We start from the raw sequence: 12,105 nt of genomic DNA on the forward strand, positions 1-12,105 counted from the left end.
TAATATATGTTTTATTCTTCTCTATTTTTTATTATCATTATGTTTTATTTTCATATTTGCAAATCTTACAGGTCCTTTGTGCATGGACCTTTCATCACGGCACACACATTGGCACAACAAGATTGGTCAGAAATAGATAAATTCTAATCACACTTTAATAGCACACAATTTCATGACTTTTGCAAGGACTCGGGAAAGACATACTATAACAATAACAAATTTGATCTTTTTTTTCTGTACTGAAATCATAATTTTAAAAGTAGGATGTGCCAAAAGAAAACATAATAGTAACATGGACATTCTTAAATTCTCAAATGAACAAAGCATAAATAAACAAAAAGGAAAATTAAAAACATGAGATCTAACCATAAGATGTACAGCAGTTGAATAGAGCTCTGATGAATGTGATGAGTTTTGCCATAAAAGTGCCTCTAAAGCACAACACTTCCCCTAACATGAAATAAAATAATCTCTGTCTTTAAATAAGAAACTGCTGACAATATAAAAATACATGGCATTGTACTGTAGTTCATTAAATAAACCAACAATTCATATATAAAATATTATATTGACGTGTATAAAAATATGCCTTACAACTTTTTGAAAAGGGTAACAGCCGTAAGCTTTTTGTCTGCCACTTCAGAACACACAGTCGACCACAAAAATCCAACATATGTACAAACAATCAACCAATAAGCAGTCAGAACGCTATTTTGACAAAGAAAGTGAACAGAAGCTTCCAGGATCATATTAGTATGACTTTTTTTTTCTCTCTGACTTGACATATATATATAAGATACTGTGAGATTCAAGCAGTACTTGATGGAAATACTCAAAAAAAATAAATTAATAGAAAAGAAATATTCTGTCAATTATAAGTATGTTGATGTCAGTGTATCTTTGGAGAGAGGGAGAGAGGACGGTGAGGGAGACACTTTTTTTTCGAACGTTTGTGTCACATCACCTGCGTAACAGTATTTCAGCCCACTGAGATCAGAACAAACACAGGCAGTGTCAGCTATCCTAAAGTGAAAAGGGAAAATAAAAATCTACCAGAAAGCCAGGACAAGAGCCAGGGAATATAGAGATCATTCGGAGAGATACAGCTTGGATCACTGAGGCAGTTCACGGAGCAATAATGTGAGCATGCAGCGCGCCACCACACGACGCAGAGGACATTGCTGCAACTGTTGAACATTCAGGCAGATGTTACTGTTGCTACTGCTGGACTGTGAGAGTGTGTTTGTCTTGCTTATAGAGAGGACATTAACTGGTGTGTATTTTCCATAGGAAGTGGTTTATCCCTGCTCCCTCCTGTCCAGGCAGTGTCTAGCACAAGCTAAAGCCACCCCCTCTCCCCGTGCTCCTGCTCCTCCACCTCCTCCTCGCCCTCCTCCTTCTCCACCTCCTCCAGGCTGAGAGCAACCAGGCGGACTTGTCCCTCACTCGCCATCGCATGGTATGGTACCATCTTCGCTGGCACGTGAAGGCACGGGCGTGCCGAGCTCGTCTACGCACCAGCAGTGGCCACGCTGCATGCCCTTGGAGGAGCGGCACTGTGTGAAATTAAAGGAAAGAGAGGGAGATTTTTATAGGGAAAGAGCGCCGAGATAGAGGGTAGGAAAGGTGGTGAGGGAGGCAGAGAGAGAAAATGATATGTCATCATAGCGCAGTAGTGATTCTCTGAGCCCACAGCTGAGAGGCTCAGAGAGAGGTGTCAGTTATTCTCAGCCCCTGTGGTCACACACTAATCTGTGGATGCACTGAACAGAAAGCTGCAGTGGAGTGCAGCTCTGACACATGTACAGTAACACCAAGTCAGTGCAGCAACGAGACATTTTCCCATCACATAAGCTCAACAAAGTTCCACTGTCATGCCTCACGATAGCTCTACTGATAATGCTCTACCTGCTTTTTCCTGTAGAAGCCACGAGTGTCACAGTTGGGTATATAGATGTCGCGGTCAGACTGGAAGATTGTCAGCTCAAGACCCCTCAGGACGCTATTGAGCAGCTTGCGACAGGGTGCCTGAAAACAGCAACGCAGAGTGTGACTTCAAACACCGCCAGAGGCAAACAGAGAGAACCTGCCTTAATATGAAGAGTGGCAGTGGCAAGCTGCTATCCCCCCTCAGGTGATTGTGTTGGCAGAAATCCTCTTTGCAGAACACATGTCAATGTGAATCACTAAGGATTAGCTACGGTGATGCAGCATTCCAGCCAGAAGCAGAGAAAATGCACATTTCTATATATATAGATCAGATGTCACATATTGTATATCATTATATAACCATATTGTTATACAATGCTTTTGATTTTCAGGTCACTGAATGGTTTGAAGTGACTCTGCGTTTTTGTGTCACTTTGAGAAATTGAACTGTGCAATAGCCACCTAAATATGACCATTTAGGTGGCTATCGCATTCTACTTATAGCATCCATACTGGCTCAGACACTGCACAGCAAACCAGCTCACTAACTGAGAAATCTGTAGCGGCAGCGGCCGGCTCGAAACTTTCCTGATTCACATCATGCTCAATTAGTTCTGCCGCATAGCAGCACACACATCATGCACCATAATGCATGGCTTCAGAGCAGTGTGTGCGTGTGTGTGTGTGTGTACATGCCACTGCAACACCCCAAACGACAGAGGATCTATGGGAAGAACTGTGTAGATGCAGCTCAACATACAGCCATAACAGGGTTAGAAATGTCAGATTTTTAATGATTTAGGTGAAGATGGAGTAGCTTATCTCACAATAAGAGGATGAACTTACTTTTTCAATGTCACCACTGTGTGAAGGATGTGGACCTGAGAGGAAATGACACGCCGACATGAGAACATTGAAGCATGATACCGGTAAAACAGCACCCATTGTCAGATCATACACTATATACTTAAAATAATGCACTCACACTTTGTGATATAGCTTTGCTTCTTTTAGCGTAGTACATTAATGAACCTTCAGTAAGAGGACATGCATGTGTGCTGGCCATTTAATGAGAGACCTAATTTCTGTCAGTACGGCTCCTTTTCAGATAGTTAATCGCAGTATCTCAGTTTGAACAGTAGATGGAGATCACTGCAATAAAAAGCAGCTTGATCAGAATGTAGGTGACACTGTTACAGTTTTCACATTCATTCTAAATTCTCTACAGAGAAGCCGGCTTGTTGGACAGATCATTGTCATGCACCCTGTCACTGAAATGGATGGTAACAATAACACTTCATGGGTGCATATCTTCACTTACAGATCCCCCAAAATTGAAGAAAGCTCACACAAGGTGTAGTTTTCTCTTTGTTAATGTGATTGTGGTGATTTTCCACCATAAAAGGAACTGACATTTTCATCAACAGCGAAGCCAGAGGTGCTGCGGAACAGATGCCAGAGGTCTGCAAATTCATTAGTGGTGCACAAAATGCAACCAGGCTTAAATGCCACATACTAATTGTCCCTTCTTGTGCTGGTAAGTGACACAGCATCACATGCAATTTATAGCAATACTGGGGGAGGCACACTGTATATACACTAATGTGTGGCTGTCGCCATATATCCCCTTCAAATCAAGCCTATATGCAGTTGCCGTGCAAGCCCCTGTTTGCATCTGTAGGTGCGTGCCTATGTGATTTCATGCACGTGTGTGTGTAAATACAGTATCTTACCTGTGGGGTGGGGCCTCTCGGTGGGACTAGTCTTGCTGTACTTGGCGCAAATGCCCCTTCCCTGCAACAGAGCCTGGAGGGGGCTGTGCTCCCTTGGTGGGGGAACACAACGGAGCCCCTTGGCACAGGTCAGGGTGTACACACCACAGGGCTCTCCTTGGGCCAGCACTGACGTGCTGCCAGCAGCATTATGGTCCCTGGGGGGCCGACCTGCCCCCAGTGGATCCTTGCAGGAAGGGCAGACCTTGAAGGGACCCAAGCGGTTCGCCCCGGTCCATGATCCGCAGTGAGCAATGAGCAACAATACAACGGTTGTTAAGTTAGAAAGGATAGGCATTTTCTGTCCAGGTCTCAGGTTCTCCACACTGTCACTCTCTGTCAGTTAAATGTAGCTGATGCTATTTCTGGATGTATATTTCTCTCTCACTCTTACTCTCTTTCCCTTTCTCTCCTCTTTCCTCAGTCTTCCTCCCGCTTCTATACAGTAGCTCTCCTTGGTGCTTTGCCGGTCGAGAGTCCCCTGCAGTGCCAGATGAGACAAATGGAGATCGTGAGAGACACGGCAAAGCACCAGCTTTTAAAGATCTGAAAGGCGGTGATAGAGAGAGAGAGTGAGAGAGAGAGAGCACAGTTATGACACCTTCAGGGGCTGGGACTCAGAGAGAGAGAGGGAGGAAGAGAGAGAGAGAGGGAGGTGGCAGGGAGGGAGACAGAGCAAGTGGGGGGTGGATTATGTTCCTTTCAGAAATTATCAAAATCTCCCCACCCTTTCCTGGTATATACGAACACATTCATCTAGTCCTTCTTCTTCCACTTATGTTCAACATCACCCATGCATAAACAGTAGAAGTCACGTTCAGCCATTTGCACTTTTTCCAATGTCAGAGACCTTTCTGGAAGAACATTTGCCATGGTAACAAACACAAATGTATAGTATGAGCTTCCATCGGCGGCGCTGCCACTGCATTGTCATTCGCCACGACAAATGCACAGCTGTGTGTTCGCTCCTGCTCGAGTTCGGTTTGAGGTTATGACAGAATGTTTCCTGAGCAAACATGTAATCCTAAAACTGAGCTACACACCTGTAATACTCCGTCTTTCTGTCACACGTGTCAAAGTTCACAGAATGAGCTGGATTCAGAAGAAATACACCAAGAAATCCAGCGTGCTCATACACTGATGTAAGTTTACTCCACGCACCAACTGCGTGCATCAGCCTAATCACTGCCATGTCGGATATTGCATTACATCTAATCCAGTCTTTCATAAGCTGTTAAACCTCTAGATTATATTTCAGTAGCTATCAGATATTAAATGGCAGTTGGAGCTTTTGCTTGCCAGGTGTTTGACTTGGAAGAGTAATCATCTGGATAATTAGAGGGAGGAGGAGAGGGACAAATGCACAAGACCAAACTGAATTATGCTCCACTCAGTGAGGATTTTCTTCAGCTACTGATTCCTCTGCGCTTCTTCTCAATGTACAACACTTGACCGTGGCATAATAAAATGGACACCTCAGCCCAGTTATGTTAAATATTCTCATGTGATTCAGATTATTCAGTGTATCTAAATGATGTTTTTACAGCGCACAAAACTGTAAAAGGCACAAGTCTTGTTTTCTTACAGGCATATGCAAAAAGTAACTTTGCAACTACTGCAGTTGAGAGAGTGAAGTGGTTAGATCAGACCTCTCATTCTTAGTCAAAGCTGCACTTTTGTGTATAGTCATTTAGTTAGAAAAAGCATTTATGTTTTGGGAGCAGTTCTTTCTGTTTTTTTTTTTTTGCCACTCTTGTCACTTATGCCCAACTATCCCTGCAACATATCACAGGATTACAACATCACTGGTAGAGGTTGGCCTAATATTGATTGAGTCTGCCAAAACAGCTCTTATCCATCAGGGCATGGACACGGGAACTCTCTGGATGTCCATTCAGCTGATCCTTTGGGTGCTGTGAGTTACAGGGGTGGGACCTCTGTGGTTTTGGCTTGTTCTGGCACATCATTGGGATGTTTGATCAGACTGGGGGAGGCCAAAACTCAACACCTTAGGCCCTTTATTGTGTTCCTTTCAGGTTTTGTAGTCTGGTAGGAGCTTTGTCCTGCTGGGGGAGTCTGCAGCCGTCAGGGAGTGCTGTTTCTCAAACAGTGCTTATGCGTGATAATAATCAAGGTTATAACTTTACCTTGCCTTTCACTGGTCCGCATACAGATGTAAAAGCAAACAAACAGGGCATAAATATTTATATTAAGCCAACAACGCTGAGTGGTAATGACATTTCTCACTAGCTTTTTTTTTTTAATACAGTGCCTGACCTTAAGACATTTAGTTGTTAAAACGTGTGCCTGGCTCCCGCAGTAGCAGCTCAGACTCTGCAGAGCATACAGACATACCCACCGGCCTGTACTGGCTGGAATTCAGGGCTACATGAGGCCAATTTCGGCCTTGCCATCAGCCGCCTGCTGTTCTGATTAATCTTGGCAAGAAGGGCAGAAATCACCTGCCGTCTTGTGTTCCCATCAGCTTGCAAGCCGCAGCACTTCTAGTCCTTTTCCACATATTAGGAGAATGTTCCAAGACACTTGCCAGACCGACGGGGGCTCTGTTTTCCACAGTGCCCTGGATTATTCATTTTTCCTCCTTCGGGCAGGCTAAATACAATTTCTTCCTTCTCTTGATTCCTCCATAAAAGTTCAGATCTGTCCCAACTGGCTCAGAAAGTTTCTCTCTCTGCTGCCACTTCTTCTTCTACACAAACCCTGTGGTGGGGAGTGGGTCAAATCCCCTCTGGACCCCTACTGAGGTAGCCAACTGCCTAATTCATATTTATAGTAATGTTTCAGTTTGGGATAATGAAACAGAACCTGTGAACAGAAGGCGAGGTTTACAGAGTGTAAAGTGTGTGGTGAGGGATTCATGAACATAATGAATGGTGCCAAATACATGGCTGATATATACATCGCAGAAGCGGGATTGGCCAAGTGGCTTCTCACCACTTCTCAAACCTCGCTGCAATTGGCCCGTTCAGCGGAATGGGGCGTGACGTCACTGGGAAGCGCCGTTCCCAAAGTTTACACAAGTGTACCGCTGATGGATGGATAGCTGATGGACGAAAGTGAGTTTCTGCCTCATTTACTGCCTAGATAGCAGGTTAGCGAGTGAGTTATCGGAAATGACGGCTACACTGACGCAAAACTCGGCTCTCCGGCTTTAGGGAACAGTCTCTCGTTGTTCTCTTTGCTTTGCGCTGAAGCATAAAGAGGCTATCGCATTAGCCGCTAATGACGCTAACCTGCGTTTAGCTCCCTGGCCAAATTCAACCGCTTTCTCCCCCTCTTCGTCTGGTGAGCTGATGTTTGTAATTTTGGAGGCTCGTTTAATCATCCCTTAACTGTAACCTTCAGCTAACAATACACAAGTTACCTGTTTGACCATCACCTGAACTTAAAACTAGCATCTTCGTTAGCACGGCAGCTGGATGACAGATGTAAACATCGGCACGCCCCCTTCTTGCGACTGTGACGGCGAAAGCTTTACGTTTGTATTTCTAGTGTACCGTTTCTCTTATGCCTTGGGGTCATTGGAAGCAAGAATTTTATAGAATTTAAAACTTTAATAAATGTCAATAACTATCATAACTATGATTTATTCTGGCTAGCTTCAGTGTGTGTGCCACCTGTTTCTTCGTGCTGATACATGTTTAATAGTTCATAAAATGGTTATAGAAAGTAGGTGACGATTAAGACTGAGATTTATTTAGGAACTCATCTGTATGATTGACTGGCGGTTTATACATGTTATTAAGTGTATACAGTTCTCTGAAAAAGCAGAAAGGCTATTTAAACCTACCTGGCCCTGTGTGAAAAATAAATTCCCCCTCGTTAAATCACGAATGAACTGCAATTAATCACATTCATTTTCAACTGAAGTTCACTATATTTGCCATATTACTGATTGCTGCCAGACTTTTTGTCTCAAGAATTCTGTTAAATAGAATCTGTCTGATGAAGTGAAACAGGATAAAAGCAACACATCATGCCACAATCGAAAGAAAGAACAGATGAGAAACAAAGTCATGGAAAGGATTAGAGAGGCATTCTTGAGGGTTTGGGACTGCAGTGAACCACGGTGAGAGCCATTATCTGCAAATAGAGAAAATTTGGAGCAGTAGTGCTCTTTCCCAGGAGTGTCCGGCCTTCCAAAATTACTCCAAGAGCGCATCTACGACTCATGCAGGAGATCACAAAAGAACACAGAACAACATCTACAGAACTGAAGGCCTCAGTTAAGATTCAGTGTTCATGATTCAAAAATAAGAAAGAGACTGCATGTCATCTATGGGAGTGTACCAAGGTGAAAACTACTCTTAACCAGTTACCAGCTGTCAGCTATGTAGAAAAGGATCCTGGTCTAGAAAGTAATATTAAATAAATTCTAACAAAAGATTATCAAGCTTAAACGTGCTGCTGTTGTTCAGCCGCTGGTTTCCTCTTTCTGGCGCGAAGTGGGCGATAAACAAAGAAGAGAGACGGACTTGCGACAGAAAAGCCAATCAGCTGATCATTGATCAGTTTCACGTTTTAAGTAGCAGCAGGAGAGGGAGGAAGAGAGAAGAGGCAGTCACTCCATATATCGGTCGTTAAGCTTAACGTGTGAATGCTTTACAAACATTCAGAGATGAACTTACACACTTGCTTTACTTCTCTCTGGGATCACTTCCTCGGAGATAAAATGCTGGTTTGGTAGCGAGGCTACAAATACACACAGCCGCTCTATCACGTGACACATACTGCTCCGACGTGCTACGGTTATGAACCGAGTTACGCCGTGTCGCAAGTTTTGTGAGGTGCTTTTTTGATATTTAATGGATCGGATTACATTTTTTATTTCTCTCCGATATCTGATCCAGGAATTTACGTCAGTATCGGACCGATACGTAATATCGGATCGGTCCATCTCTATTAACTACTAAATTGTTGGACAGACCCCTCAGAATCCTCTCCCAGAGTTCTGGGAGCCTCTGGAAGAGGATTTATATAATTTGAGAGGTCTGTCTGACTTCCTCGACTTCTCTTAGACTGTTTCTCAGCTATTTTCTTTCCAGTTACTCCAAGGAATAAATAAGATAAACAGTCAAACTGTTGCATTCGTCAGTGTGAGAAGGGGCTTAACTGAAAATGGGAGGCTAGAGTTGATCAAATAAGCCTTCAAGCTGATGTCTGTTAGCTCTGTAGTGTAGTGGTTTACATATTTGCCTAACCAGCGAAAGATCCCTGGTTCAATCCTGGGAGGAGACAGGGCAGGGCAGGGATAGCTCAGTAGGTAAAGTGGTCGCCCCATGATCGGAAGGTCGGCGGTTCGAATCCACTTAACGGCTACCCTGAGGTACCCCTGAGCAAGGTACCGTCCCTACACACTGCTCCCCGGGCGCCTGCTTAGTGGGCTGCCCACTGCTTCACTGAGTGAATGGGTCAAATGCAGAGAAAAACAAGTAATTTCCCCATGGGGATCAATAAAGTATCCATTATTATTATTATTATTATCATTATTATTAAATACCTTTCGGGTTGTGTCAGGAGGAGGATGTAGTGTAAAAATCTGCTAAATCAAATATGCAGAGCTACCCTCTGTGGAAACCCCTTATGAATAAGGTAGCAACTAGAGCAGGGCGATATGGCCAAAAATATTTATCACGATATATATTTGAAAATTTGCGATAACGATATAACTGACGATATAATTGATGCGAGACAAAATACAACTCCACAACATTGCTAGCGCAAAAAGACAACCTATCATTTATTTTCACTTAAACAAGAAGCTGGTTTTTATGTACATTAAAGCTTTATAAAAATGTAACAGTGCAAATGCAAATTCCTTGCTGAAAGTTTAACCAAAAGGCATTTCCAGTAGAAATGGGCTGACATATCCTGAGCATAACCATGTATAATATCCACTGAAGTTAAAAAGAGGTGCTTTGCAACATTAAACTGCAGTGTGCAGTACGCATTTTTCGGACCATAAGGTGCACGGGATTATAAGGCACATTAAGCGAAACAAAGCAGTCAGATAAATCAAACTTTATTAAACTCATTCTTCTTGCTTCCTCCACTTCTGTACCATTGATTCATTAATGTTGAATTCTCTGGCAGCTGCTCTATTCCCATGTTGTTGCAGTATATTAATGACTAACCTCGTATTGTGGATGGATTATCTCAGTTGTTCTCCTGACTGAAGATTGGTCCTTTTACAGCATCCTGCCATGCGATTGCATTTGTCTCTAACCATGAGGAACCTTAACGTTAACTTTTATAAGTGGAAAAGTGTTAGTGTTTGTCCTCCAGCTTCACTGTTTATGTTATGCTAACATAGCTGTGTCGCTAGCGATCACGTAGCACATAATTATATACCAGCTAGCCCAACTTCAGTAACCCTACAAACGTCACTGCTGTTTAGTTTCCTGTCTTCATTTATGTTGGAAGTGATAGCAGAGCTGTACGTTTGATTTTTTTCAGAAATCTCTCAGTCAGAACATGCTATATCATGCTTAGGTAACTAGCGAAACTAGCGAGCTAACTTCCGCTAGCTTCCTGCTAGCTTCTAACTCCGTTAAATGTAATAACTTTTGTTTTCATGGATGCCTGGAAGTTAAACTTCATAGTTACACCTGGTAAAGCAGCAATGCTGATCGTTTTATTAAAGATGAAAGAATTTAGACAGTTTTTAACTCTTAGTGATGCTGCAGTGTTCGTTTGACCTGAAGATAACGGAGTTTAGGACCCAGATTACTCCCAGATTTAAGGGCATCTTAGTCCGACGGCCGCTTGCATGTTCTGCAAAAAATGTGCTTTGTCGTGTATCTGACGGACAAACACCAAACCAGTTCCACATCACTGAAGTTGCACCATTTTTACAAACCAATTCTGGTTCATCTGTTTCACTCAACAATCGGCCATGTGCGCATGCGCGTTTTACTCATATTCTATCGCAATATTTCATTTTCCTATCGTAGCCTAACATTATACCGGTATTACCGTGAACGGTATAATATGGCCCAGCCCTAGTAGCAACTAAGGCTACGTTCACACTGCAGGCGAAAGCGCATCAAATCCAATTTTTTTGACCCTATGCGACCCATATCCGATCATGGTATGAAAGTGTGAACGGCACAAATCCGATATTTTCAGATCCGATCTGGGTCACTTTCGTATGTGGTACTGAATCCGATACATATCCGATGTTTCAGAAAGCGACTGCTGTTTGAACGGTCATGTCGCATTAAATCCGTCTTTTACGTCACTGACACAAGACAGACGCCAATTATCAGCGCCAGAGAAGACATCGTGAACGCTTCCTGGCCATCCGGTGAAACTGCTGGGAAGACAACGTTGGAGAAACGTTAACATTTTATTTGTACTGCATAACCTGCAGGTTCTGACAGAAATCTGCAACTATCCTTTGAAGCACCGCTCCTCTAAAACAGCAATAAGGATCATTATTAGGTTATCTACATTATTATGTAAATAACAAAATAACTTAAAGCAAAAATCGGGAAACATGAAGTCCGAAGTCTTTATATTAAGGCCATCAGTCAAACAACAACAGTTTGTTCTGGGTCTAAACAGAGCGCGTTGTGTATGACGTCTTCTTTTGCGCATGCGGGCCGCTTTGAGGGTTCACACTAGAGAGCGTTTGCTGTCGCATTTTATTTGTAGTGTGAACGAGCAGACAAAAAAATTGGATTTGATCAAAAAATCGGAATTGAGCATTAAGACCTGCAGTGTGAACGTAGCCTATTGAGCAGTGCTTAGGTCAAGTGCAGAAGGGTGAGACATAAATTGTCCTCACTCTTAGATTTGTTTGACCAGGCACATGTAAACATCACTCCAGGTTGTGGCTATGAAGAACAAAGAGTTTGGAATAATTTGTGGAGAACATAAAGAATTACATGTCTCAGAATGAAGTCAATTCATCATTAACCGGAAACCGGACATGCCCCCCCCCCCCTCCAAAAAAAAAAAAAGAAAAGAAGAGAGATTAGACAACAGATTGGCCTGTGTGATTTGATAGTAAAGATTACAGAGCCTGCTGTACATGATCATAAAGTGCTTATTTTGTTTTAACAGTTCCATTTTCTTTACTCAGATGGATGACATCAACGTACTACACCACAGATGCCTCCTGAATCTGAGGCGTCGTGTCAGAGACATCGGTGATGGTCGACCAGCACAGGAGCGATATATGAGGCTGCAGAAGGATGGAGACACACTCAGGTCAGCCTGTTCTTAAATGCCACTGTTTGGGGATTCACTTGAAGAGATCATTTGGCTTTGTTGAACAGGGTGAAGAGAGGACTGTTTTGTTTTGTATTGCTTAGACCTTTGGAGCCTCTTGTAATTACTGATGCACATTAGGAACAGTTATCAGTGCCATGATAAATAT

At 42.9% G+C, this 12,105-nt stretch overlaps 2 protein-coding genes across 5 annotated transcripts in view; one reads left to right on the plus strand and one right to left on the minus strand.

The window, feature by feature from the left end:
* On the minus strand, positions 1-4,260 carry igfbp6b (insulin-like growth factor binding protein 6b). Its single transcript, XM_004560248.2, has 4 exons — positions 3,663-4,260; positions 2,776-2,810; positions 1,909-2,028; positions 1-1,556 (listed from the first exon to the last, which is right to left on the minus strand). Exons 1-4 carry the CDS (start codon positions 3,997-3,999, stop codon positions 1,443-1,445), a joined length of 606 nt encoding a protein of 201 aa, XP_004560305.1. The 5' UTR covers positions 4,000-4,260; the 3' UTR covers positions 1-1,442.
* Positions 4,261-6,690: 2,430 nt separating this feature from the next.
* The window catches only part of spryd3 (SPRY domain containing 3), a 78,120-nt gene continuing 72,705 nt past the window's right edge, over positions 6,691-12,105 (plus strand). For 2 of the 4 annotated variants that reach the window (XM_004560247.3, XM_076878158.1), the window contains exons 1-2: positions 6,691-6,778; positions 11,809-11,936. In XM_004560247.3, coding sequence (XP_004560304.1) covers positions 11,809-11,936 — 128 coding nt within the window. In that variant the 5' untranslated portion in view covers positions 6,691-6,778. The other 2 variants (XM_012921614.4, XM_076878156.1) reach the window with 2 other exon arrangements.

The sequence above is a fragment of the Maylandia zebra genome, linkage group LG20, assembly GCF_041146795.1.
Source record: "Maylandia zebra isolate NMK-2024a linkage group LG20, Mzebra_GT3a, whole genome shotgun sequence".
NCBI classification, from domain to species: domain Eukaryota; kingdom Metazoa; phylum Chordata; class Actinopteri; order Cichliformes; family Cichlidae; genus Maylandia; species Maylandia zebra.